Raw genomic sequence first — 27,159 nt, forward strand, 5'->3', positions numbered from 1 at the left:
TGGCTTATAAGAAATGCTACTTAAAATAGAAAAAACAGAAAACAAATCTAGACTACAGTAAATATAAATTAGAAAAAAATATAAGAGAAAGTGATATTTCAGATATGCAAGCTTTGAAATTTACATAGCCATGCAGGTTATTCAGACAAAACATTTTCCTACCAAGGCAAAAAGTGAAGCTAATTTAGTTACATGATTCTCGCTGTTCCTGACAAGAAAACATCTCAGTTACTCAGAGGAAGAGACGTTTTTTGAAACTTAGTACTTGAAAAATTGATCACATGGGTCAAAAAATTAAAGTGCTATAAGTTAATGGGAAACTGGGGAAACTGCTGTCGATAATACAAAAAGTCACTCTCTCTAAAATATGAAGAGCTTCTAAAAAGAACAGAGATGTAAACAAAGAGTTCACTGAAAAAAAATTCAAAACTCCTTTATACATGGAAAAGATGTTCAACCTCACTCATAATATAGGAGATGCAAATGAAAAATTCACAGACATGCCATGTCTTGTCTCTCAGAATGATAAAAAGCCACAATTTTGAAAATATATGATCAGTGAGGCTCTGGAGAAATAGGCACTCACATACATTGCTGCAGAGCATGCAGAACAGTACAACTACAGAAGAGACAATGGTGACTGTACTTAGCAAACACTTCGGCATTTATTTTTGGACCAAGCAGTCCCAGTTTCAGAAATCTATCCCAAAGATGCACTGGCAAAAATTTGATAAGACAATTCACGAGGCACTTGTTGCAATATCACTTGGAATTCCAGAAGACTGGAAACAAGTCAAATACCCATCAGTAGAGCCTGAGTTGAACAGATGGTAGATGACAGGTCTACACAGTGGCACACTACGCCCCAGTTACTGAGTGATCTTCAGGATTTCGGAAGGAGCAGAATTAAGCATTCACCCTACCTTCCCTGCATGACCTCTATGTGAGAGTGACCAAATAGTTGACAGGAAAGTTCCACTCCATTGAAGAACTCCAGACAATAAATAAAGAAGAAATGATAAACTGTCATCATTTTATAAGCCCTAATGAGCAACTAATCTAAACAATGAGCCCGAGGGTTGCTAAGACCATAGAGGAAGAGCAAAAAAGAGGCTTTTTAATAGGAAGAGCAACCCAAGGAGATCAAACACTCTAATCAATGTGACAGTCATAACAGAGAGACAAGCAGACATGAAGTACCTTCTGACAGTGAAGGAAAAAAAAAAAAAGCCTGAATGTGATTAAACCTCCTGATCTAACTACCCCATTTACAACATGATAAATGGCACATGGGATAGAAACAAGAAAATCCACAATGTGAGATAATCTACAAGACAAACAACCCAGCTGCTTTAACAAATAAATTTAAATGATGATTAATATTTTAATGCTAATATTTAACATTAATAATTCTTGTTTGCTCGCTTTAGTTTTTATTGTTTTCAGTCATTGAGCAGCAAATAGCAAAGGACTGTGATCCTTGAAAGAAGGGAAGCACATGTGTTAAGTCCCCCATTCACCCCAGAACTCTCCCTAGGCGCATTTCCCGCAGTGCAGTGCAGGGCAGTGGGGCCCACACAGCGGCAAGACTCTTGCTGGGTGAAAGAAACAACTCAGAATTGGGTGCTACTAAAGTGGCTGGGATCTTGGAGCAGGGTATTGCAGAGAAGGCAGCTCCATGAAAATAGCACCAAAAAATTTACAGGAGTTTCCTTTGGTCCTTAGCTGAATCTTAGGCTGCATGTGCACAGGGGAAGACTGAAGATTAATAGAAAATATAAGAACTATGAGACAAAGCCAAAACCTCTGTGTATGATCTGAGTCCCAGAAGGAGAGAGGAAAAGTGACAGAAGCAGAGGAGAAAACCATGTGATCATCTCAACAGATTTAGAAAAACATTTAATATGTTTCAACATCCATCCATAATTAAAATTCTCAGCAAGCTAGTAATAAAAGGTGTGATGGTGTAAAAATGTTCATAAATTTTTTGACACTTCTCCCATTGAAAGGTGGGGGTCTGTGTCATCTCCTGTTGAATCTGAGTGGGCTTGTGACTGCTTCAACCAATTAAAAGTAGAGCAGAAATAACACGTTATGACCTTCCAAGGACAGGCCAATAAAAGCCAGGCAGTACCTGCCTGGTTGTGTTGTAATACTTGCTCTGAGAGAAGTCAATTACCATGAAAGAAGTTCCACTGCTCTAAGAGCACCATCCAAGAGGGGCTACATGTAGACACTCAAGTCAATAGCCTGATTGAATTCTCATCCAAAGGTCAGCATCAATTGTTAGCTATATGAGTGAGTCATCTTGGATTTCCAGCCTAGTTGAGTTTTTAAATGACTACAGCCCCAGCCAAGATCTGATTTTAACTGCTTAAGAGGTCAAGTGATAATTGTCATGCTGGGCCCTTTCCAAATTCCTATCCCACAAAAACGGAAACATAATAAAGTAACCTAATGTTCTACAACACTAAATTCGCAGGTAATTTGTTATGCAGCAATAGAAATTCAAAGTGAACTTCCTTAATCTGATAAAAGTTATCTACAAAAACTTACAGTTAAACTTTATATTAAAAGGTGAGACATTGAATATTTCCCTATGAAGCTGGAAACAAGACAATGATACCCACTCCATTACTTTAATCCAACATTGTATTAAATAAGTCAAGGAAGAGAAATAATAGTTACAAAGATTGGAAAGGAAGTAGAAAAACATAACATATTGACAGATAACATAACTGTGTATATAGAGAAATCCAAAGAATCTATCAAAAAATGACTAGAATGTATGAGTGAACTTAGCAGTGGATTCAAAACCAAATATTTAAAAATATTTATACATAGAATAAATCTATATACTAACAACAAATGAAAAACACAATTTTAGAAAAATAATATCATTTAACGTAGCATAAAGTATCAAATATCTAGGGGGAGAAAAACTAATAAAAAGTGTGGAATACTTAAGCACTGAAATCTATAAACCATCACTAAATTAGAACTAAGTAAATATACAGATAGTCCATGTTCATGGATTGGTAGGGTCAATATTTTTAAGAATTCATTTCATCCCAAATTGATTACATACTCAATGCAATGCCAACAAAATCCCAGTAGATTGTTGGGGAAAATTAACAAGTCCATTCCAAAATTTGTGAAAATGTAAAAAGATCTAGCATATTTCAAAAGAGCAAAAAGGTTTTACACCACGAGATTTCAAGCTCCAGTAGATAAATCAGTGTGGCACAAGGATAGACAAATAAACCAACAGAAAAGACAAGAAATTCCAGAAATAAATCCACAGATTTATTGATGAATAAACTGGAGTTTTGGTATGATGTTCTAATTTTTTGTATGTTTAAACAATTCATAGTAAAAAAGTTAAAAAAAAAAAAAAAGACAGCACCAAAACCAAAATACCACAGAAAGAACAAGTCGTCAAATGACATGAAGATAAAAAACCCCAAATGAAGGAGCAGGCAATGTCCTCACAGCATCCCTGCAATATTTCACTAGCAGAAATTTCGTAAGAGATGCTTTAAGACTCATTTTTTTAAACTTTTCCATTTCATCTAGGTTTTATTACCTCTGAACACAAAATGAAAGTCTAATCCATCTTAGATTTATTTAATTTAAAAAAATTATCAAAATAATATATCACTCCATCCCAAAACAGCTCATGTATCCAGAAGTCTAATACCGATCAAGAAAATGTAATAACCTCAAGAGGCTGCTTTATTTCTCTCCATGGTGACACTTACCTGGTGACTGTGTTTCCCATCTTATTGTAAAGCCCCTCTCATTTCTTAAATGTTCAGAATAGAAATGGAAATAGAGGGCATTGTCACTACTGAGGAGTTCATCAGGGGGGCTGGAGCCACAGAACCGTCCAAGTTGAAATGCTGCGGAGGAATCGCCATCGTGAATCTGAACAAACTCATGTGGACAATTGTTCGCTGATTCTAACTGGAAAAACGTGAAAGTGATACGCAGCACCTAAAAACAGAAAGGTCATAAGACATTCGTTTTTATTTCTATGTTAATTCTAAAGTATTTCTCCTACTAACTAGGAAGCATTTATTACTGAATTGCTTTCAAGAGATACATCATTTCTTAATTATCCACAAGCACATATGATAATTCTACATATTAAATGGCTCGTGTTAAAAAATTGCTTATATCAAACATCTTAATGTTGATGAAACAGATTTTTAACAGCTTTACTTAGGTATCATTGGTATGCAAAGAACTGCACATACTTAATGTTTGGAGTTTGGCCAGACATAAACACTTGTGATACCATCACTGCAGTCAATGAACAGACATGTCCAACACCTTCTAGGGGCTCCTTGTCTCCCTCTCTCCTGTCCCTCTCCCTCTCTCTTCTCTTTCTCTTTTTTATGGTAAGAACACAACATGAGATCTACCCTCTTAAATTTTGAAGTGCAAAATGCTATATTGTTAACTATAGGCCTTCTCTGCTGTACAGATCTCTAGAAACTATTCACCTAGCGTAGCTGAAATTTTGTACTCGTTGAGTTGTTTCTCATTGGGTTAATGAAATGGATTTATCTAGATTTCATGAAACTGGCAAGTTCATTAAACAAAGACACTCCAAATGTATAGCAAACAACACTTTCAAATCAGTAAAATACAGTGGACATTTGAAAAACTGACCTTGAATTAAATTTAATGACAAATAACCTGTAGTGTGTAGCATACACACAGTTCATCATCGACCCCCCCGAGATGCTGATTCCTTAGTGGGGGGGTCTCTGAACCTCTCAGTTAATGCTCAGCCTGGATAGACAACCTCAAGTGTAGACAGTAGGCATGGTGTAGGCATGTGTAAAGGATGCTGGTCTTTGGTGGAGATGAGTAATACCGAGAGCAGACATTAGGGGAAAGGTAATATGAAGATTTCTGAATATGCAAGTAGGTGAGAATAATCATAAATATGTGTCCCCAGGTTAAAATGTTAGAAAGTGCATAGTTAAATATATAATTAATTCAATATAAATAATAAAATAATTAAGTATATAATTAGTTTTTATTGTAATAATAATTATTAAGGGATGTGTTGATATCGATATTAATATATTAATTATATAATATATAATTAAACATAAATGATAAAATAATTAAACATATAATTATCAATTATAATTTATAGTTATTATAGACATAATTATATCATTAACTATATGCATAATTATATAGTTGCTTGTATACATAATTATATAATTAATTATAACATAATTAATGAAACATAAAAAATTCAGTACTAACAACTTCATTTAAAATAGCCAAGCTACCAAAAGGGGGCTATTGAATTTAATTTCCATGATGATCTAAAACCACAACAATATTCATCTCATGAAAGAGGATATCAGGAGATTTTGAAGCTCTTTGCTAGGGCGTTCTTAAGATCTGTTACCCAACATTACATCATTTTCGCCTTGAAGCAATTTCAATAAAAATCAAATAACTGTTCATGAATTCAACTATTTCAGTATAATTTCCACTGCATTTTGTAAACTGTGAGGGGGATAAGAAGATATAAAATCACAATAATCGAGAAAAACTGCATGAAGTTTTTTACAAATTGATAATAAGAGACTTAAAATTTTTTCACAAAATGACTTGTCTTTTTTCTTTTTAAAGAAAAGTGTTTTCAATGTCAGGAAATAGAATTCATGCAAACTAAATGGACGGAAGGAAATTCACATTACATAGCCACCAGAAGATTGACTTTATTCTATTGTGGGGTCACCAGGCCTCAAAGAATCCTCACTCCTCAAGGGAAAAAATATTTCTGACCTTGTACAATGACCTTTGCAACATTAGCTTGCTGGGAAAAGTTAACAGGATTTCAAGGGAAAGCCTTAGCTATTTAGATACACAACTTTAATGAGTTCGGGAGTTGGTTGAGAAAGAAATATGTGGAAGGGTCTGAGTAATTCATGGTGGGGATGAAAGCGCTGAAAACCTCGGGCCCAGATCTTAATTTGCAGAGTGTTTGTGTAGCAGCTCATTCATTCACTGGGGCTGAAGGGCCTGGGTTCATGTCCCTGCATGTCACTGACAAACCACGTGCCCCTGGACCAAGTTCTCAGCTGCTCTTCCTTGTATGTAAAATGGGGATAATAATTCTTATTTTTCGGGGTGATGAGAGTTAAAATACAATGATGTCATATACGTGAAGAAACGATCACCGCACACGGGCCCAAGCACTGGCACAGAGAAGACGTCATTAAGAAAACCATCTTAATAGCAGCCCCATTTTTGCATAAGAATCCACATAACCCTGAGTGATCGCTGCTGTCTCAGTGACAACATTACAGGCTTGCAGTCAGCCCATCCATGTAGAGAAGCGTCCGTACTGGGCCAAGCATGGACTCTGAAAGACAAATGTGACTTTGAAATCCAACTAGTCCAATTACCAGCTAAAGAGTTTTTTTTATCACTTAGCTTCTCATAGTTTCCATTATTTCTTCTGTAAAATGAGGATACTATAGTACTTAACTCAAAGAGTTAGTGTTTAAGGTTTAGAGAAAGGGACGTAAAATACTTAACCCAAAGCCTGACACCTGGAAATTCATCAGTAATGACAGCTGGACTATCACTGTATGTATTTTATGTGACACACACATGACATACTACACATTCATGTATCTAGATGAAATGTACATTTGGACAGGAGATACTATATTTACCTTTCCCTCTTCAGTTCGGATGACCCAGAAGCAGTTGACGTCATGAACGTAACCAACATCAGGGCTCATGTAGCTGAAGCTTCCTTCCATCCCTGAGAGGGACCCTCCACAAACTGCAAAGAAAAGGAGACGAACTCTGCTTTTCAGACTCTGAAAAGAAAGAGGCTAAGGCCACTCTCACCCTGCTGCTGAAACATTCAGAGAAGTCTGGGTAATGAACGTTGGAGACAAAAGCCCTGCCGTTCTTTCTTCCCATCTGACTCCTTTTTCCTTCAGCATCCACCCAAATCTCACCTCGTGTTCCAAGTCTAGTTGATATCCCATCCCCCGCCCCGAATTTCCTCGGCCTCTTGGTGTTGCCTCTACCTCTGCCCACACAATTCAGTTCTTTTCTTTAGTTCTTGTCTCTTCTCGGCCGTTTTGTATTAGTCTTGTCTCCTCAACAGGAAGATAAGCAGGTAATACATGGAGACAATATTTCCTGCTTCCTTATCTCTCCACAGGGTCTACCATTGTCCTAAACACACAGTAACATCTCCAGAAATGTGCGTTATCTGATAAGGCGTGAAGTCGTCACAAGAGGTTTTCAGGAAGGTGGTTGAATATGAAGTACTCTTGAGGGGCAGATACATTTGGATGGGAAGCAAAGAAGGAATTTGGATAAGTTTGGCAGGAGATATTTCCAGAATAAAGGAACACAGAATAAAGCAGAAATACTCGTTGGGGCGCATGGGGTCGGGTGATAAGGAAAGCTGTTTGGCTTGAAAGGAAGTATTTTTAGGGAACCAGTGAAAAATCAGGTTAGATGGACAGGGTGAAGCTGGTTATAAGGGATGACTGAAAACAGCCCCAATCTTTATTCAACAGGCAACAGGGAGCCACTGTACATTCTAGAGCCAGAGAGTGACTTGATTATGTGTAATATTCCAGGGAAATGAAATGGCTGCTGTAGGGAAAACTCTCCCTTAGAAAAAACTAAACCACTTCTGCATATTTTGTTTTCAAAATGGACATAATGAAAATGGCAAAGGCGAATTTAATTTTTCCTTTGAGGAAAAGGTTCTTATGGCTTAAATTGAAATATTGACCTTGTGAATTTCATACCATTTCTGCAAAGAAAGGCTTAGTTCTAAACCTTGGAGCAACTGGACAAGAAAGCAGGTTCAGCAGAGGAATTGGCAGCAGGACTCACTCAGGGACAATACTTCTAAGCTGTGAGCATCTCTGGTACAGGAGATGCTGAGCGTACCTTGCTGGGGAACGTGACAGAGAGATCCGGTCCAGAAAGGTGTGCATTCACAGCTGAAAGCATTAATGCTGTCGACACAGGTTCCCCCATTCAAACAAGGGTTGCTCAGACACTCGTCAATGTTTTCTGTGCAGTTGACACCAGTCCAACCTGATTCGCACTTACAAAGATAACCGGAGACTGTTTCCTAAGGAAAGAAGAAACGTCATGTCACACAACAAAGGGACAGACGATCAACTTGAATCAACCCAAGTAATAAAGCAAAGCAGTGCTATGTATAATATGCGGAAGCTGTTGAACCATAAACATCTTCCAATAGCCTAACTCAGATTAATTTGTTTAAATGGTAAACGCAAAGTATAAGAAATCAGCTTTATTTGGATCCCACTGTAGGTTTTGTTTTACCGCTTTGTAAATCACTGAGACAAAGCAATGAACTGACTCACTGATTCTTCCTGGGAACTAGAGTTGTGGCCTACCTTTTATCTGAAAGTTATTGACATTCCTTATCTTCAGCTTGAATCATTACCTTAAAATTCATAAATCATAGAAAACATTTTTCACAGAAGTGAAACTAGAATGATTCTCCAGTACTCAGTTTCCTTGGGAGGAACGAAGGACTCACAATGCATTGTCCATTTAAACAGGGGTGACCCAGGCAAGTATTACTGAGTTGCACACATCCATTCAGCCCATAACCGTTTCCAGTGTAACCCGGGAGACAAGCGCAGAGAGGGAAGGAACCTGTTTCGAGATAAAAACGGAAGTGTAAGTACAGGTCTCCTCCATTTAGACCCCGTAGCAAACCTCAGGCTCTGCATTCTACACCAGGAATCACCGAAGTCTATCAATCTCCCAGGGCAGACAAGATGAGGTGTGGGAAGGAAATCTTAGAACCTTTATTTTTCTAGTTTTCAATCTTGAAAGTAAAAAAGACATGACACACTTTCACTACGCTGTTTACAGAGTGATGCTGGCGCTGTCAGTCCATAGGTCACGGTTCTGAGTTGTGCACAGATGTGAAATACACCAAGGGAAAGGGGAGCGTCTTTTCACGGAGGGGTTGACAGCAGCAAAGACTATTCTTATGAGGATGGTATCTGCTGTATGTGCCCTGTACACATACTGACTAACTTAATCTTCTATTGTAAACTCCATTTACAGATGAAGACAATGCACAGAGAAATTAAGTGCCTCGATCATGGACACACAGCTAGAATATGGTGGAGCCAAGGGAAAAATTAAAATCCAGTCTTTTTCTAGAATTCATGCTCCTAACCATTTCCATGTGCCATTAATCATTTAATAAATATTGAAATGTCATACATATTTATATACACACACATATATATATGCACATATATATGGCAAGTTGGTAAAAATAAAAGGGGTATTTTGAAATAAAAGGGATGTGATACAAGGGATACTGAACAAAGGATTGTTCAATAAATGCATTTGGGGACACCCATTTCAAACCAGATCTCTATGTGATGCTATAGATTAAAATAAATCTCAAAAAGATCAAAGATTTTAATATTAGAAATAAATAGAAGTATGAAAGACCAGCTACTTGGTTATTTTTAAAGAGTTTGGTGGCAAAGGCCTAATTCTAAGAGGAGAAATTCTAAAAGAGAAGATTCACCTTTCTGACTACATAAAAAGTTTAAACTTCTAAATAGAAAAATTAAAATAAAAACAACTTGTTGTTTTTAGGAAAGGAGAATACATGTATCACATAAGATAACAAGATAATATCCTCACAGTACAAAATTTAATTTTACAGGTCAATAAAGCAGATGGATGATCAAGGGACATGAAAAATATTTTTACATGGCCAGCAAATATGTGAAAAGTATTCATTGTTAATTACTGAGAATCAAAAATTACTAAATCAAAACTAAAATAATGAGAAGGCAATTTTTGCCTATAAAATTGACCAAAATGAAAAATAACAGTAGTATCCATTATGGTCAAGAGTGGGATAAATGTATATTTTCACATACTACTACTGAGTATACAAGTGGATACATATTTGGGAGAAAATTTAGCAATACACACAGGTGGTGAAATTTCTTTCATGCAACATGGCGGATCCTGTTGGTTTTTCACCCTAAGTCCATTTTCTCTTACTTAGTAGTGACCTCCTTATTTTAACTAGGGGCATGGGTGCCTGAAACAAAGACTATATTTCCCAGACTCCCTTGCAGCCAGGCTTAGCCACTACACTTAGTTCAGACCAAAGGCATAGAAAGGGGAGTCCTTAAGAGAATTGACAGGTCTTCCTGTCTCCCTTTCTCCTTCCTGCTGGAATACAGTCATGGATCAACCAGCTGGCTTTATTATCTTGGGAAATAACTGCAAAATTTAGAGTAGATCATAAGAGCATAGTCTACTGCATCAAAAAAATAATCTAAATGTAGAGTTTTATAACATGGATTAATTTTTAGTTTGAAGATCAAAGTAAGAATTTTGAACATAGAGGATCTTGATTTTAAAATGCTGATTTGTTTTAGAAGGTCATGTTAAAAGACCCCAAACCAGAGGGAGAGATGAGTCATTACCCAGAAGTGAGGAGCATGACGCATGTGGGTGGCAGCCTCCGTTATCCACTGAGCACAGGTCTATGAGTGTGCACACTCTTCCATCGCCCTGGTACCCTGATCACAGCAAGAGCAAGGGCATGAAAAATGCTGTTAGGAATACGCAAGAAGAAGAATCCCCACCTGAGCACCAAATATCACGAACCAGGCCAACCAGAGACTTTCTGTCATCAAAACAGAAAATGTAAAGAGAATGTGTCATCAAATAAATTCCATAGTTAAGACAAAGGAACAACAAGAAGTAAGAACCTGATTTCAGAAACAATGTTCTGTGTTGTTTCTTATGACAAAAATAAAAATAAAAAGATACATGAAACTACTGGTAGACTTAGAAATTGTGGACACTAAGGAAGTTGACATTTTTAAATTACAGTGACTTTGAAGATCTTGGAGCTAAATTATTACAGAAGTCCAAAGTACTGTTGTTTCTTGTTAATAAAACATACAGGGTTTCAGTTTATCCCTTAGAACTCCCTGAACTTCTTGGATAGTAATTCACTTTAGATTAGTGAATAGTAGTCATGGCTTCTTTCTGGAAGAGAAGGGAAACTAACATGTATGATATGCTCACTATTATGTCTATAATTTAGTAAACTTTATATGGAAAACATCCAATGAGTTCATTATATTAATAAATTATTTGTGGGAACGGTAGGTCTGTGATCCACAGAGAAAAATCTGTCAAATTCAGCATTATCTCAATAGAGTATTTCACAGTTTGTAAAGGCTTGCTGTTCTCCAGTGATATTCAAAATTTTTTTTATTTCTTTCTTATAATTTGACTGGCTTTTTGCACCATTCAGTTTGTCTCCTTAGATGGAAGTCATATTTAAAATAGAACCTGAGATCCTGTTTTCAAACGTATACTTTATCTATGATGGTTATCAGGAAATTTGGTGTAGCACCTGGCGGACAGGAACGACAGTAGTAAGATCCAACTGTATTTACACACTCGACAGGTGGAGCCACGGAACAACCGCCATTATTTATCTCACATTCATTGACATCCTCACAAATGTACCCATTTCCTTGCCAGCCTAGAAAAACAGAAGATTTGAAAAGTTAGCTGTACCGACATGTGAGCAAAGAAGAAATACAAATAGTCAAAAACATACGCAAACCTGCTTACCTATATAAGAAACTTCAGATTAAAATGAGATATACTCTACCTATCAGATTGGCAAAAATTGTTTTAAAAACTTATAATGAAATTCTAGCAAAGAGGTTGGGAGCATGGAGTACTCGTATATGCTGTTAGTCAGAAGTTAAATTAATCAAATCTATTTGGAAAGAGTACTCATTAAAAATTTTTCAATACACACCTTTGGACTAACAATTCCATTTCTTGGAACTTATTCTACAATGATAAAACTGCCAGTGTAAAAAGATGAAGAGAAGCAAATGTCTACTGTGGCATCATTTAATGGGGGAAAAAAACAACTCTCAATGGTCCACAAGGGCAGAGCTGAAGATATTATGACTCATCTACACCACTGGAAAATAAAAGCTATTTTTAATAATATGCACACACACATTGGAAGAATTTCCCCTATGCATTTGAATTGAAGATACCAAATATTAGAATGATATGCAGAGCTAGGATCTCAGTTTGGGGAACGGATTATTTCAAAACCTACATCTAGGTATGTGTGTCTGTATGAGTTAAAGTAAAGGTAGAAAGGAGAGAGAATAGTTGCAAGCAGTGGTCTTATCAGAAGAATGAGCTTAAAGAGGAAGAAAGAGAGTGGCATTTTACTTGATGGGCATGACCTTTTTATTCACTTGTTACGAGTTTTATTACTAATAATTCAAATGATTAAAATTTTTAAAACTTTAAAATACTATAAAGTATTTATTTTCTTTGATCTAAGTAGTGATCTCTCCTAAAAATGAAAGAAAATGGTCATCTTTGCGGGTGAAGAAATGAGTGCACGGCAAAAAGCTGGAAGGATATACCCTGAAACATTAACGGTGGTTCTATGTATTTTTTTCTGGTTTTTGTTTTCATATTTTTATGGTTTCTCTAGATTTCAAAAGCAGCGTAGTTTGCTTTGATAGTCAGGAAAAAATAAGGTGACTAACAGCCAAACAAAAAGGTTTCACTTCTCTTTTTCCTCTCTAACAACAACAACAACAACAAAATGAGAATGCGTTTGCCCAAGTTACACAGGAAATAATTTACTTTTTCAATTTCTAGTTTTTAAAGATTGTCATTGGCAAATTATCTTTAAGAATGTGATTATTATAAAAAAAAAAAGAATGTGATTATTTGCAAAATTCGCTTGCCCCTGAGAACTAAGAGGGAAAAGTTCTTGACATGTTTTTTTTCCATTTCTTTCCAGTTGTATAAGATCGAAACATACAACATGAAGAAAGTCACTAAACCAGACATCCTTAAATGAGGCAGTAGGTGTGTGGGGTTCCCTGGCAAGACAGAATCAGCAGCTCAGCTCTAACCCACGGTCAAGCAGACCTGAGTTTGAATCCTGGCCGCTGATAAGCTCTTGGATCTTGGGCAAGTTATTTACCTTCTCTTAGGCTCAAGGTCTTATATTTTAAAATGGGAATAATACTAATTCCTACCATTTCTTGTTTCTGTCGTAGTTGCATGAATTCGAAGTCGCCTAGCACAATGCCCTGATGACGTTTTCATTAAGAGCAACTGCTGTCACTCCAGTCTTGTGCTCCACTTTTTGAGAACACCCAAGGAGGGCAGACAGGCCTTGTAAACCCTCTGAGGTCTGGTCAATTGCTAACCAGTGCACCCAGCTCAGCGCCTGGCTCAGAGCGGGTGCTCTGCCAGTATGCCCTAACGGGATAATGATGACCTCATAGTAAAACATTAAGTTTGACTCGAACTCATGCAGTCAAATCCTGAGTCCATGTTCCCAGTGACTGGACATGTGACCTCCCTTTGAGGTTTGGCCTCTCTGGGTTTGTGATGGAACTGGACCATCTTGTTTATAGCAAAGCCCCAGGGTCTTCAAACAACACATCCAGGTGAGGACCACTGGACGGTAGTGAAGACACTCAGAGATCAATTTGCCCAAGTTTGCAAACATCTGGCTGGTACAAAAGGTGGAACTAGAGCACGTGTCTTTTTGATCCCAAGCCTAGTCAGTTGATGGCCCTAGCAATAAAGTGTGTGAGCTCACAAACTCTATGGCCAACCCCAGCCCCAATGTCTGATTCTAGCTATGCTGGGACAAATTTCCCATTACTTCTGTTGAACTGTTAAACCAGTTAGATGGTCTGGAGTGGGGGTTAGTGAAACAGGACATGAAACTGGATTGGAACACCTGCTAAGAAGGGTCTTCTTGTCCTTGGGCAGTGGAAAGAAATCAGTTCCGGCGTCTTACCTGGCTGGCCTGCAGAGGCCAGCAGGGCACCCCTGGCTGGATGCAGACACACCCCACTTACCTGTTGGACAGGCCCCGCAGTAGAAGGAGCCTGGAGTGTTGTAACATTGCACAAGTGATGAGCAAGGCGGAGGCCAGAGGTCGCACTCATCTGTGTCCAGCGTGCAGGCTGTGCTGTCGGAGGGGGACGTCCACCCAGCATCGCAGATGCAGCTGTACTTGGGCTGGCAGGACAACCCGGGTGTGAAGGAAGACAATCAAGAAAATGAGCGAGAAAAGCCTTCCAAATTCCACTGAGCCCCCCCACCGACTGTTTATTTTCTAACGTTCGTTCATTTCCACGAGGCCAACTGAGCAGCCGCTCCTTTTCTTCCCATGTGATTAAGCATTTAGACCAGACCATGCAAAAAGAGAAACTTTATTTCAGAGTAAGGGAAACCTACAATTTGCCCCCCAAAGAAGCCAGGGAACGAGCAACAACAGTCAAGAGCTGTAAGTCAATATAATTAAAGTCAATCAACTCAGCCTGCTGTGCTTTCAGAGGGAAAAACACCCATGTAGGCACAGACCTTGGAAAATCAATTCTGTTTGTTTCCTTTTTGAAGGTCCCACCCACATCCCCCCTCCCACCCTCGTTGGAAGAGAAACATTTTCCATCACATGGGTAGAAAAAAAAATAGAACTAAAAAAAAAGACCTGAAGGTCTCATGCAAGGTCAAGCAGACCAGGGCTGGGCGACCTTGAGGGCCAGGAGTCAGGGTCATCAGGGCTCAGAGCACAGGGGACACTTAGGGAAATGGGCTCACAGAGTCTGCAGCACTCACAGGGCTCAGGGGTCAGAAAAAAAATCCTGACTCCTTAAAGCTGCATGCTGCAAACAAGGGCGGGCCTTTATGTCCCCATGTCTTGTCACTGTTAAAACTCACAAGGCCAAGAGAAGGTCATGTCTCACAGGGAGATTCATGAAGGAGTAATAAAAAAGTTAGTACATAACAACATCAACCCCTGGGTCCCTTTCTGCTTATTGATGGACAATTCTCATCTCCTCCTTCACCTATGCCCGGCTTAAGGGCAGAGGGTGACTTCCTCTCTGCAGCCCCACAGGGTCCTGCTCATTCACAGTTACGTATAATGAGGAGCTAATGACCAGGACTCCCTCCAAGGAATCCCACCCATGAAGGAACCCACCTGTCCAGCCTGCACTCGGACCAGATCCTCGCAGACGCCGTGGACACAGTGCAACCGGGAGCCCCCTTCACAGTCATCATATTTGGATGCACACTGGGGGCCGTGGTTCTCAGGGGAGCAGAGACAACTGTTGGTTGCACAAGAGCACAAAGTCACTGCTGGTGCTTCAGAGAGCATGTCTGCTTTCTTAGCATCGATTAAAAAAAAAGTAGTAATTCCAATTGCAAGTCAGTGATGTTCCAGTGGAATCATAAACCAGCAAACCAGATTTATTGGCTGGAGTTTTGGAAGAAGATCACTCTGCCCTTTATGGGGCAGATTGAGTAAATGTGTTATCTTCTGAAATATGGGGTGAGAGGAGCATGACTACCGCTATAAATTCTTCTGATATCAGGTCATCCAGCTGCACTCTCAAAGGTCAGGCATCTATAAACTAAGGGGGTTGGAGTTCATTCCAGTTGGGAAAGGGAGAGGTCGTCAAGTCCATTCATTGTCCACCCACCCTTACTGGACCCACGAGTAAGCACAGGTGACCTTGACTGAACAGATAAATCACCAAATGTTCTCTCAGCTTGTATGACCTCACAGGCAATGGCATATCCGCGTCTCAGAGTCTGTGATGATGATTATACTAGGAAGGCAGTACTTCTATCCATGGATGTAATTAACATAGTAACATTTCTTTCCTAGATCATTGTAACTCACACAGTGTAATTATTACATGATAGCTAAGCTAGCAGTGGGTGTTTTGAGATTTCAGTTCAGTAATGAGCAAATAAATACAATTGTTTTAAGCTATCATCATCTCAAAGTTGCTGTTAGCTCTATGTCTGTACTGCCAGCTACAGAGGGAACCAGGACAGAGTGGGACGGTGGCTGGGGGAGGGGCAGGGGCAGGGGCAGGGGCAGAGGCATCCCCCAGTCCCCTAGACTTAATTCCATGCGTTGGAGCACCCGTGTTGGGAGTGAGAGCCCGGCCCAGAGGTCACTGTCTGCCTGACTCCAGCCACACTGGCCCTCAGAAAAGAAACTGGCCACTGGGGCCGAGGATCAGAAACAAAGAATGAGGAGGACCTGTATGGCCGTGGACCTTGAACTTGTTTCTGAGTGTTTCAGTAAAGGGGCCACTGTGCCAGGTCAGGAAGTTCTTTTAACAACACATATTGAGGCACAAAGAGCTCAGCTGATGTCCGTGGGTAAAAACAAACGTGACTGACAGCGAGGGAAATGAGTAGCAACAAGAGCTACGCTCTGGGCACAGAGCGTGGTGTCCCCATGGAGGGCCCCAGAAACAACTGCTGGGGCAGCTCATCTGAGTGGGTTCTAAGGAAGAGCAGATCAACGAATGTGGCCAGAGATGGAGAGGAAGAGTATGGTGGGTATTGTTCAGGCCCTCACACAGAGGGTTGCCAGAACTAGCAGATAAAGATACAGGATGCCCAGTTGAAAATTTGAATTTCCGATGAATGAATACTTTGGGGGGGATAAGTATGTCCCATGCAATTTGCAACATTGATACATAGTTGTGTAAAAGCTGGTCCATTAAGAAGTTACATTTCTGAGCCTTCCAAGGTTGCCTTTCTCATTAAGACAAGGTCACAGGTTAATAGCAATCCATGATTAAACTTAAAAAAGAAACTCAATTAGTCCTTCCCTCCCCACAGCTGTTTATCTGCTTCTCATCTCTTGCTTTCCACCCTCCCCCTCTCATATTCTCTTTCCTTTCCTCTTTGCTTTCCCATCCTTCCCCAGAATATTATTTCAGAGAATTTGATTAGACTCTTAGAGATGCTAGAACTATAGGCCATTTCTAAACACATTTGAGGATTTGATCCAGGTGGCTTCCTGGATAAAAGTTTATTTTATCAGCACCTCCACCTGCCAAAAAAAAAATTTTTTTTTTAATCTTTAAACCAACTATAACTAGATTTCTGAGTCGATCATGTATGAGATGTCTGAGAATTCAGGAGCCCATGGGACAAGAATGCCTAGGTTTAAATCTTGACTCAGCCTATTCACTATTCACCCTAGACAATGTCATAATAACATCACTCCTTCTGCCTCCATTTTTTTGTAAAATAATAATGGCAATCGGTGAGCACAGTTTTCACCTTGGGGTCTAAAGGCATTTTCCTGTAGGAAGTGCTCAGGAAACTGTGTTTATCTCATCACTAAGTGTTTTACTATTGGAAAAGGACTTGAGATTTGAGAGATTCTGGTGCAAGGACCTGCTGTTAAATCCTCTCTTTCTCTCTCCCTTGCTATTGTCATTGAGAGATGAGTCGATTTTAATCCTACACGCTTCCTTAAACAGCTACAAAGTATACTTCTTTCATTTCAGATAATGCGAGAAAAAAGAAAGAGGTAGGGAGGAAGGAAGCCAAGTACACTAGCAATTTCCTCACTAGGATCCTGGAAGACAAGTATTTTTAATCCCACTTTACTGGCAAGGTTCAAATTGCCCAAGGCGCAAAATTAGCAACTGGCAAAAGATGAATTAAAACTTGGTCAGCGTTATTCCTGTACCATTGTTTTTCCGTGTCACATTCCCACGTTCTGAAAGTGAGAGTTAGTTGAAGACTTTCCATTTTTGCCTGTCTTTTTAACATCACAGTGTTTGCATGCAAAATGTGTTTTCAAGGTGTCCCTTTAAAGAAAAAGAGGAGTGAAGTGTACACGTCCCTGCAGAAGTCACTTTTGTAATGACCTTCCATTGCTGATTTGGTTCCAGCAAAACAAAACTGGGCTTTTCAGTCTTCAAAAACACTGCAAGTGCATTTGGCAATGGAAAAGAGGTCACATATACTTTCAAAGTCATAGTTTAACTTGCATTCGAGTCCATGGTTCAATTTTAATGTAACTGACTAACTAAAAGAGGTAATCAGATTAATACGTAACTATGATCTGAGCTGAAACCAGATTATTATCCTCATCATTTAACCTCGGTCGGTTTTAAAATCCACCAATGGTAAGAATGAAAATAAATAAAATAAAATATAATCATCATTGTGCTCCTAGAGGAAAACAAAACAACAAATTCTACTTTTTTTTTTCTATAAAGCCTTCTAGATTCTGTGCCTGAAGTATATAACATACCCCATCCATGCATGGCATATTTGGATCCCATGGGCTGTTTTAAACTGATAGTAAATCAGGAAACAATAAGAATCAATCTTCAGAAAAAAAAAGGCAAATGCACTTTTGAGAAGCGGCAAAATATTGTCTGTTAGCTGTCTGAGCACCTGGGACAAGACCATGAGCCACAGAAACCGGAGGAAACAGATCATGGTTTTCCTTGCTCTACTGTCATTATCCTAAAAAAAGAATTTGTACCAAAAATTTTTCTATGAAATGGGGCTTCCAATTAATTATTATTTGCCTAGTGTTTTCTCTTCCAAATGTCCTTCTAATTAAAAAATTATTAATCCTTTTAAATAAAGACAGCTTTGTCTCCCCCAAATAAATGGGCTCCAAGAATTAGAGGCTGAAGGAGGCTTCAAACTCAACACAGATGCTTCCCACGGCGGCCACATTTCTTCACATCCAGATTATTCAATAGCAGCTCAAGTCTTCCTTCAGCAAATGCCCCATGAAGTTTCCAGAGGGGGTTTCTGGTCTCAGGGAAGCTACTGATTAACAAGGATTTATCCTTACATGATTAACAGAACTCGAGAGAGTAAGTCATCTCTTTCATGTCACGTAGATTCCACAAGGCGAGCATTTAATCTTATGCTCACCCACATTTGTCTCTTTTATTCCTTCACAAAGTCTTCATCGTATGTCTGAACTGGAGTATTTAGGTCATAGATAATCAACTGGAATTCATGAGGCTCCCTAAACTATCCCCTTTATCAAGAGGAGGAAACCAGACTGAAATGCTGTGCTCTCTAGTCACCTCCTGCATATGAAAGGCAGAAACAAGAAACCAAACCACTTCCAGAGTCAGCACAATGAGTCCATGGGCTCCTTTTACAGGAGCATGCAAGACAGATGATTCAGTGTCGCCCTTCTAAAGTTGAATCTGCTGTTTGGGCAGCTCTCAACAAATAAAGTGGTTCTGCTCTGTCTGTCTCTGTCTCTGTGTCTCTGTGTCTCTCTTTGTCTGTCTCGCTTTCACGTATCGGGACAAATAACTAATCTTGACATGCAGCAAATTCTCATGTTAATTTTTTTCTTTTCCTTTCCATTTTGCAGCGGTGAAAATACAGTTTTGTCTGTGTGGGGGAAACCATTCTGGCTTGGTCTATGGGTCTCACTGCCCTTGGCTGCACGTCTTTGTTAGTGTGTTGGCTTCAAGAGTCAAGAAGACAGTGATAATAAAGACCAAGAGTGAGCTCTCATCTCCAGGACATTCCTGGATACCAGCAAGATGGGACGTTATCAGTGCCAGGAGTTCTTTGCCACCGATATCTCCACGCAGAAATCTTCTCTGATAAATGCCCATAAACAGAAATCAGGAGATAATGCTTTCAAGGGAATGAAAGATTAGACCTGCATTCTGGATCCAGCCCAAGTTTGCATGTTTATGAAAGCAGGGATCAGGAGATTCCTTTAAATGAGAAACGAAATCCAGAAAGCAAAAGGCTCTTGGATCACATACTTCATTTCAGTGAGAGGTGGTTAACTTGGGGGTTGCACACTGCTCAAACTCATAGACGTATCCACCAGAAGTTTGAATGAGTTAAGTTGGTAACTTGGAATGAGCAAACATTTTTAGGATCAGATCAAAAGAACAAAAGGATCAACTAAATCAATGAAAAAGAGAAAGATTGTGGCGACTCTGGGAGAAAATAGTGTGTTCACAGATGACAAGGCAAAAAAAAAAAAATTACTGCACTCCTTTTTGTTGGAAAGAAGAGAATGGATCTTGTTCCAAGGGAAGAACAAGAGAGCAGGGACCCTGGGGGGAGAGAAATGATTGTTCTTTACTCCAGTGAGACTGTGCCCGAGAGGATTTGCCGTAACTGAACCAATTTCTTTATCTTTTAATAATCACAGGAAACAGGAGACCAGCCAAACTATGGGGACAGATCATGCCTAAAGATTTTCTAAAGGTGATTTCAAGGAACTATACAGAAGGAAGTTTGACATTGACCTGCCATAAACTTTGGGCCTTGATTATTGACAAGAGGGTGCACCAGTCAATATAGCTTTAATGACCAGATCCGGAGAGTCTGGTGAGAACAACGAGGCGCTGGGATGCCTAACTGGGCTTCTTAAGGGAAGGGAAGACTTCCTGTAGCGGGGGGGGGGGGTGCCTGAGCTGAGTGGGAGAATGCTGTACACAAGCCATCTGACGGAGTCATTCAGAAGAGAAGACAGGAGCCGCATGCAGTAAGGGGCCTGATGGCTAATGGAAGAGAGAAAGGACAGTTAGCTGTAAAACCTGTTCCATCTCTGGTCTGGTGATGGTCTACACTGTACCTAGCGCTTGAACAGAGATACCTTTACTAAATCTGCCAGCTCTCTCATCTACAGAATGAGTGCAGCAGTGGCTGGCTGGGATGGTGGGGTCTCCCTCTCCTTCCTTAAGCTCTTCTTCAGTGGCTGCCCCTTCGATGCTCTGACTCCTGCATCTCCAGCCTTATCCTGTACCATGCCATCCACACTCTCCGCACCATCCTCACTCTCTACGCCAGCCACGGGGGGTGGCCTTCTTCCAGTTCCACAGGGGCTCCAGAGAAAGGATTTCTTCATCTGCGTTGAGGTCACACAAGCTTTTCTTCATCTAAGTAAACAGCTACGTGTACGCTAATGAAGTGCCACGTAGCTTCCTCATGGAGCGCCTAGTTTTGCTGGTACTACAGATAGCTAATCTTAGATGCTCTTAACCACGGGATGTTTTAGTCCTTCAAAAATACACCCCAATTTTATTTAAAAAACAGGAAAAAGTGACAGTTTTGAGCTAAAGCTTTCAGAGACTTGATATGTTTCTTTTCAACTCTCTGGGAGCTTTTGACCTTGGCCAGGAGAAGGACATTCCTCAGGGAGCTGGGGCACCCCCAGCCCAGGCCCAAGAATGAGACATGCAAACCCAGCTGGAGCAGAGCCACCGTGGCTAATATGCTGACCCATGAGTATGAAAAATAAATACTTATTGGGCTAAAAAAAAAAAAAAGGAAAAAGTTACCTGTAACTCCCTGCTGTATTTATACAGGTGGCTCCGTTCTGGCAGCCCAACTGTGTCCCCGCGTAAATCTCACATTCGTTAACGTCCACTGAGCACAGAGGACCCTGCGTTCATACAGAGAACAAAGTCAGGTGCCAGAGGTCACAGAGGCCTCTGGGGCCAATATTCACATGATACGTCTGAGGATTGACAGATGGGCAGGAAAGAAGCCCTCAGTCAAATGCCATCATGTTAAAACTGACCTCGGGTCATCCTTCCTCTGGAACTCAGAGGTGGCCCAACAGAGCCAGAGAGCTTCTTCATAAGATCACATCAGCCACACCAGAGAATTCCTTCTACCAACTCATCCTCACTTCCCTGTGGAGCTATGCCTGGGACTAGCCACTTCACTTTTCTTCACCGCGTGTGTCAGATAGCACTCCCATCGTTAACAGAAGAGGGCAGGAGAACTGGCAGGGCTAGGTCGAGATGTGTTTAGTACATTCAATGCTGAACAATTTCAATTAATGTCAGCAGGACTATCACGCCCTTCCCTGTGGTTGTCCAATCAAGTGAACCCCTCCTTAAGAGGGCTTCGCATGCAGTGGGCTATATAATCACACTCGCCACTGTTTGGATTTTGGCATTCATGCCATAATTCATTCTGATTTGGGAGACCACAGAATCCTGGAAACCCTGGACAGAGAATGAAATAGGATTCTGAAGGGTTCCCAAGAAACCACCGATGCTGACTCACCATCATTTTTAACCCCAGACCAAGTGACTCACCTTCCACTGGGAGGGACAGATACAAAAAAAGGAACCATGGAGGTTGAGGCAGGTTCCACCGTGTTGGCAGGGGTTGCTGCTGCAAACCTTTTGCTCAATGGTCTGAAACAAAGACAGGATGGTCAGCAAGACAGTCACATTTGCTGTGTTTCAGTGCCGGTGTGTACAAAGTACTACATTTGCATTGTGCTGTACAGCAGAAATTGACACAACAGTGTAAACTGACTACACTTCAATAAAAATATATACATATAAGAAAAAAAAAACACCCTACATTTGACTCCTAGTCAACTGAGGTTCTTCTTCCAAATTTTAAATCAATTGCTTAAGTTCTTCAAATCCACCCTCTTTGAAACAACAAAAAGCATTTAATATCATCCATCCTATTCAGATTTCTTTGCTGTTTACATGTATTTAAGCACGGATGGGATGGGGCATGAGGGAGGAGCCAGGATTCCCATCCATTCTTTGGGAAAGCATTGTTCACCCAACACACATCCATTGGTGGGCAAGAGTAAAGACTTCAGGTGTGGAAATCACATGGACATTTCTATTGTGCTAAGAAAGTGAAATGGAAATGCCGCTGCGTCTGCTGTTGTTTTTATCTCTGGTGCCTCCAGATAAGCATTTGAAATATGATCATCTTTTGCTGCCACCCCTCCTCCCTGGGTTAAGATAACTGAACCCTTTTCAGTCCAAGCCTCTTTGTTCGCAATGTGGCCTGCGGCTTAGATGCACCCTGCAATCCCGAGCTCACATGACTGCTTTCAGACCAGAGTCACAAACAGACCCGCCTTTGTCTGTGGATCCTGGGGAATCCTGCCATATGTCGGCTTCCAGTTCCCATCTTGTAAGACCTTTGATGCTTCAGGACAGGGAGAACTTCTTCAGAGAAGATAAGTGATTTTGCAAGAAAAGCTATCCTATTAATTTCACCTAATCTCAGTCTAATTCTCTGTTTTAAAAATTAAAATAAGGGCAAATTATTCTTTACTTTTTTCTTTTTACTGTTTGGTTACTCAGAGAAAAATCAAGTCTTTCCCTTCATTTGCAGATGAAACTGAGGGCAGAGGGCAGCAGACTGACTCAGCACCATTTACTGCAAAGGCCATTCTCCCCCACCTTTGTAAGAAGTCAAGTAACCATGCGTGGTAGAATGGGGGTCCTCTTTCTAGATTCTGTTTTCTTCCCTTAATCTGTCTATCTTTGTGCCAGTAGCACAAGTAACCCTGAGCATCAAAGGATACCGTTAAGAAAATGAACCACAAATTCATTGGAGGTTTTTCTGGTGGACAAAACAACACTGCCTGGGGGTTAAAAACTCAGAAGCCTTTGGAGGCCCAGCAGGAAGTGGAATCCGTGAGCAGCCACGAGGAAGACAGTAGGGGAGTGGTGGGGACTGGAGTACCCAGAGACCACTTGCCCCATCCAAAGGCCTGAAGGCACTTACATTCAAAAATCATTAACAGCTCTTCCTGGGGGGGTGGGGAGAGGGAGGACATTCTGAGCTAACTTGACCTTGGCCTGCAGCTCTTGCCCTTTGGTAGGAATAAAGCAGCACTCTAGGAGACCAAAAACTCAAGTGCAGCGTCTTGCTAGTCAACTACCTCCTGCAATGATAAAGGCTAAAAGGGTAATTTGTTATCAAAACTAGGAGAAAGAGTACATGACCTTGCTGACCAAATTTAAAAACACCAAAGTAGAGGATGACATTTGAAACAGAATCAAAAACAGACCAAGAATATTCAGAGTACTGGAATCCTTAACCTGGAATCTCCTTACTTTTATCCAAAATTTGAAACATCGGGACATTCTATGCTTTTCTCTGTGTGGAATATTATAGCTTCCGTGAAAGTCTTAAAAATGCCAGCTCCCTGTGCAAGGGGTAAGAAGTCTGAAATTATAAGGACCGGTTTACAAGTACGTAGTCAAGTTATGGAAGGTTCGTTCTAAGAAATTGTTCAAAGTTAACTACCAGCCAATATACTTTTAAGAAGATTTGGACCATTCAGAGATACACCCTAGACTTCTGAGTTGAATGTTAGAGAAAATATGTGGCCTTTCAAAACTGAGTCCTTGTTGCCAGCATCGGCCAAGTTGGGTGCCCACTCGCTGACCAGCTTTAGCCTACAGACGCCCACGATAACATGGTTAAAAAGGGACATTTAAGAGGATGAGCGTGTGGACTGCTGAACTCAGAGGCAGAGGACTTCACATGCCCAGTGACCTCAGGCTGGTCACATCATTTCTCCAAGACTCAGTTTCCTCATCCTGAGCATCCTGGGAAGCATAAACTGTGATGAGGATTAAATTATGGGAAAAGCAAAGTCCTTAGTATTGATCATCCATTCACCTTAAGAAAAGGATACCAACTCCACCACCAATTCTAGTGTGTCTCCAGTGAAAGGGGTTAGGTACCTTGCAGTAATGGGACTTACCTGCCGTAAGCTCTGAAACTTTCTCTCCAGATCCACAAGCTGGCAGGGCGGAGAAGAAAACATTCGTTAGCTGTAGTTCCCATGCAGCATTACCCTGTGACACCGGTGACATATTTTCCTGCAACCCTCTGCTGGGGACTCACTTTATCTGTTTGTTCCTTTTCTCATTGACTGTTCCCTACTCTTTGCCCTCTCATCTCATTTCCTTCCTACTCTCTTCCATTAGCCTGGATTCTTTTCTAAAAGAAGTGCAACCCATTGATAAGTTGATTTGTTGCTTCTCTGCACATGGTGACTCTGGGAATTTTCCTAAGTGACAGGGATCCACCCACCTCACCAATAGGAAGGCGTCTATCAGAACATGGAGCAAGAGCCACTTCTGCAACAAGCTCGTGTCGTGGCGTTTCCAGCCTCTGCCCATCACCACCTCTACGTCCTCTATGAGAGCTGGGTCATTCAACCAAAAAGCCCATACTTAACACCACTTTTCTAAAGAGGATGCAGAGTTGGTATATCTGCTGCAGAATGGTTACTTACAATGTTGCCTTAAGGAGAACTCATTTGCTCTACTGATGAGGTCCCCAGACTTACCTTGGAATCAAGCTGATGGATTTGACTAGAAATATTTTGAGGCAGACCAACTGTACCCCTTTTTAAATCTGTAATATCATCTTTGTTCTTCTGGATCTAATTTTCAAAATAAGAAGAAGAAAAAGAAGGCTGAAAAGGTGAAGGAGGAGGAAGAGAATGCTAGTGAAAAAAACCACATATATAAGAATAAAATTTTTAAATTTGAGTATATTCTATGTTAAGCTCTAAGGTCTTATCCATTATTAGAAAAGTCAGAACAAAGCCATGTATAATAAACTTCTGACTAAAATAGCCAAGACATAGTTCCATTTACCCTTTCAGTAACAATATATTAAGGAATTTTCCATTTGCATTTTCCCCATAATAGCAGTTTAGAATCCTTGGTAAGAGGTCTGGCTTGGAATCAGACTGCTGGGGTTTTCAATTTTGGCTCAGCCATCTGACATATGTCCCTGGGCAAGTTACCGAGCTGCTGCAGAACCCTTCTATCTGCCTTATACACGGGGTAACAATAAAGCCAACCTCATAGGGCAGCCTTGAGGGTTAGATGAGCTAGATTATGCACGTAAAGTACTCGGCACAGTGGACAGCCCATAAGAAGCTCTAAAGGTTTGCTCCTAACATTATGACTGATACGCCACGTGATGTAGTAAATAATGAGCACTAAAAACACTCAATAAGGCAGGAAAATAATTAGCCAATTCTGTTCTGTGGCAAAAGTAAACTGGTCACATCCACACCTGTCTGTGGTCCCCCTCCATCTTTGCTCCCCTTGTAAAGAGGTCTCAGTATTACCATCTGTACCTTCTCTGGACTAAGTACGTCAATCTACACCATGAGCCATTAGCCATGCCCTCTACCCACTATTAACCCTAGGGCACTGGTTTTTACAAGGACTTGTCTCACCTCCAACTATGTTCCCCGAGCTAAAGATTCAAAATACAGATTCACATAGACCCATTCAATCAACTAACCATATAAGAATATACAAAACTACCTCAATATATTTCCAATGTATTACCTGATGCAAACATTCGCCAACGTCTTCATCATTTAATTTAATTTTTCCCAGGGATCCAGTTCTAAATTCAATGTTTTGAGCAGATCCAGTAACAAACACTAAGTTTCCCCTCTCTGAAGCTATCCGAGGCCTATGTAAACCAGAGAATGCCACAGGAATTATCATATATAGTGTTTAAGTCTAAAGAACAAAGTTTCTCCCTGATTAAGTGTAGACTGCATACATCTTTGCTTTCTAGTCTACTGAACCAAATCCCCCCCCCGCTGACCTGCCATTACTTTCTTCACAAATTTCCTGGAGACATCTCCTAGTAATTGCATACTCGCCTTATTTGCAAAATGATAAATAGTTTGTGTATAAAAAGAGAATTCCATACATCAGTCCGACTGTTTTTTTTCCGATTTGTTTTTAACATTATTGTTTTCCTTGAGAGAAATTACACCTTTGGTTATCAGGCTCTTTGTGAAAACTGATGAGAAACTACCCTAGTTCATTAGCAGGAATAATCCTTGTGTCTACTTACTGTTCGAGGTCAGTATTTCTTTTTTGTCTCTGCAGCGCAAGTCCTCCAGCTTCACTGTAAGATTCAGCAAATGTCAACAGAATAACCAGACTCCAAAGAGGAGGTGAGGACATGTTCCCCACCAGCCTCCTAGGTTGTCAGGTAGGAGGGAGGCCACTCCAACCAACTGAGCATGGGAGTTTGGAGAAAGCAAGCCAAGCAGACGTACTTTGCCCTGTGGAACGTCCTGCAACTTTTCAGTTCTTTCTTCTTTGCCCTAGAAGGCTAAGTTACTTTTTCTTCCTTGGGGATGTAAATGATCTTAGATCTTCAGTACTCTTCAACTTGTGAGGGGTCAAAATCTATCTCTGAGTGATGCACAACTTAATCATTATCTGTTTGACCTTTGAAACAGTAACAGACTGCTTTGGAAACATCCACTAAAATGATCCTTGCTTAAGAAGTAGCCACCTTTCAACAATTGCTACTGGGAAAAGTGGATGTCCATATGCAAAAGAATGAAGTTGGACCCTGACTTTACATTAGATACAAAAAGTAACTCAAAAGGAATCAAATACCTAAATAATAGGAATTAAA

General features: G+C 40.3%; 1 protein-coding gene across 1 annotated transcript in view; it reads right to left on the minus strand.

Moving 5' to 3' along the window:
- The window catches only part of CUBN (cubilin), a 266,340-nt gene extending 239,641 nt beyond the window's left edge, over window positions 1-26,699 (minus strand). The window contains exons 1-14 of the mRNA XM_072954876.1: window positions 26,584-26,699; window positions 26,061-26,190; window positions 25,040-25,135; window positions 24,449-24,487; window positions 22,011-22,112; window positions 21,243-21,346; window positions 15,113-15,239; window positions 13,986-14,148; window positions 11,471-11,602; window positions 10,527-10,622; window positions 8,591-8,709; window positions 7,966-8,152; window positions 6,717-6,829; window positions 3,762-3,996 (exon numbers count right to left, since the gene is read on the minus strand). Coding sequence (XP_072810977.1) covers window positions 3,762-3,996; window positions 6,717-6,829; window positions 7,966-8,152; window positions 8,591-8,709; window positions 10,527-10,622; window positions 11,471-11,602; window positions 13,986-14,148; window positions 15,113-15,239; window positions 21,243-21,346; window positions 22,011-22,112; window positions 24,449-24,487; window positions 25,040-25,135; window positions 26,061-26,190; window positions 26,584-26,696 — 1,756 coding nt within the window. The 5' untranslated portion in view covers window positions 26,697-26,699. The remainder of the gene's footprint in view (window positions 1-3,761; window positions 3,997-6,716; window positions 6,830-7,965; window positions 8,153-8,590; window positions 8,710-10,526; window positions 10,623-11,470; window positions 11,603-13,985; window positions 14,149-15,112; window positions 15,240-21,242; window positions 21,347-22,010; window positions 22,113-24,448; window positions 24,488-25,039; window positions 25,136-26,060; window positions 26,191-26,583) is intronic.
- Window positions 26,700-27,159: the final 460 nt, after the last annotated feature.

Source organism: Vicugna pacos, chromosome 35 (genome assembly GCF_048564905.1).
Source record: "Vicugna pacos chromosome 35, VicPac4, whole genome shotgun sequence".
Classification (NCBI taxonomy): Eukaryota; Metazoa; Chordata; class Mammalia; order Artiodactyla; family Camelidae; genus Vicugna; species Vicugna pacos.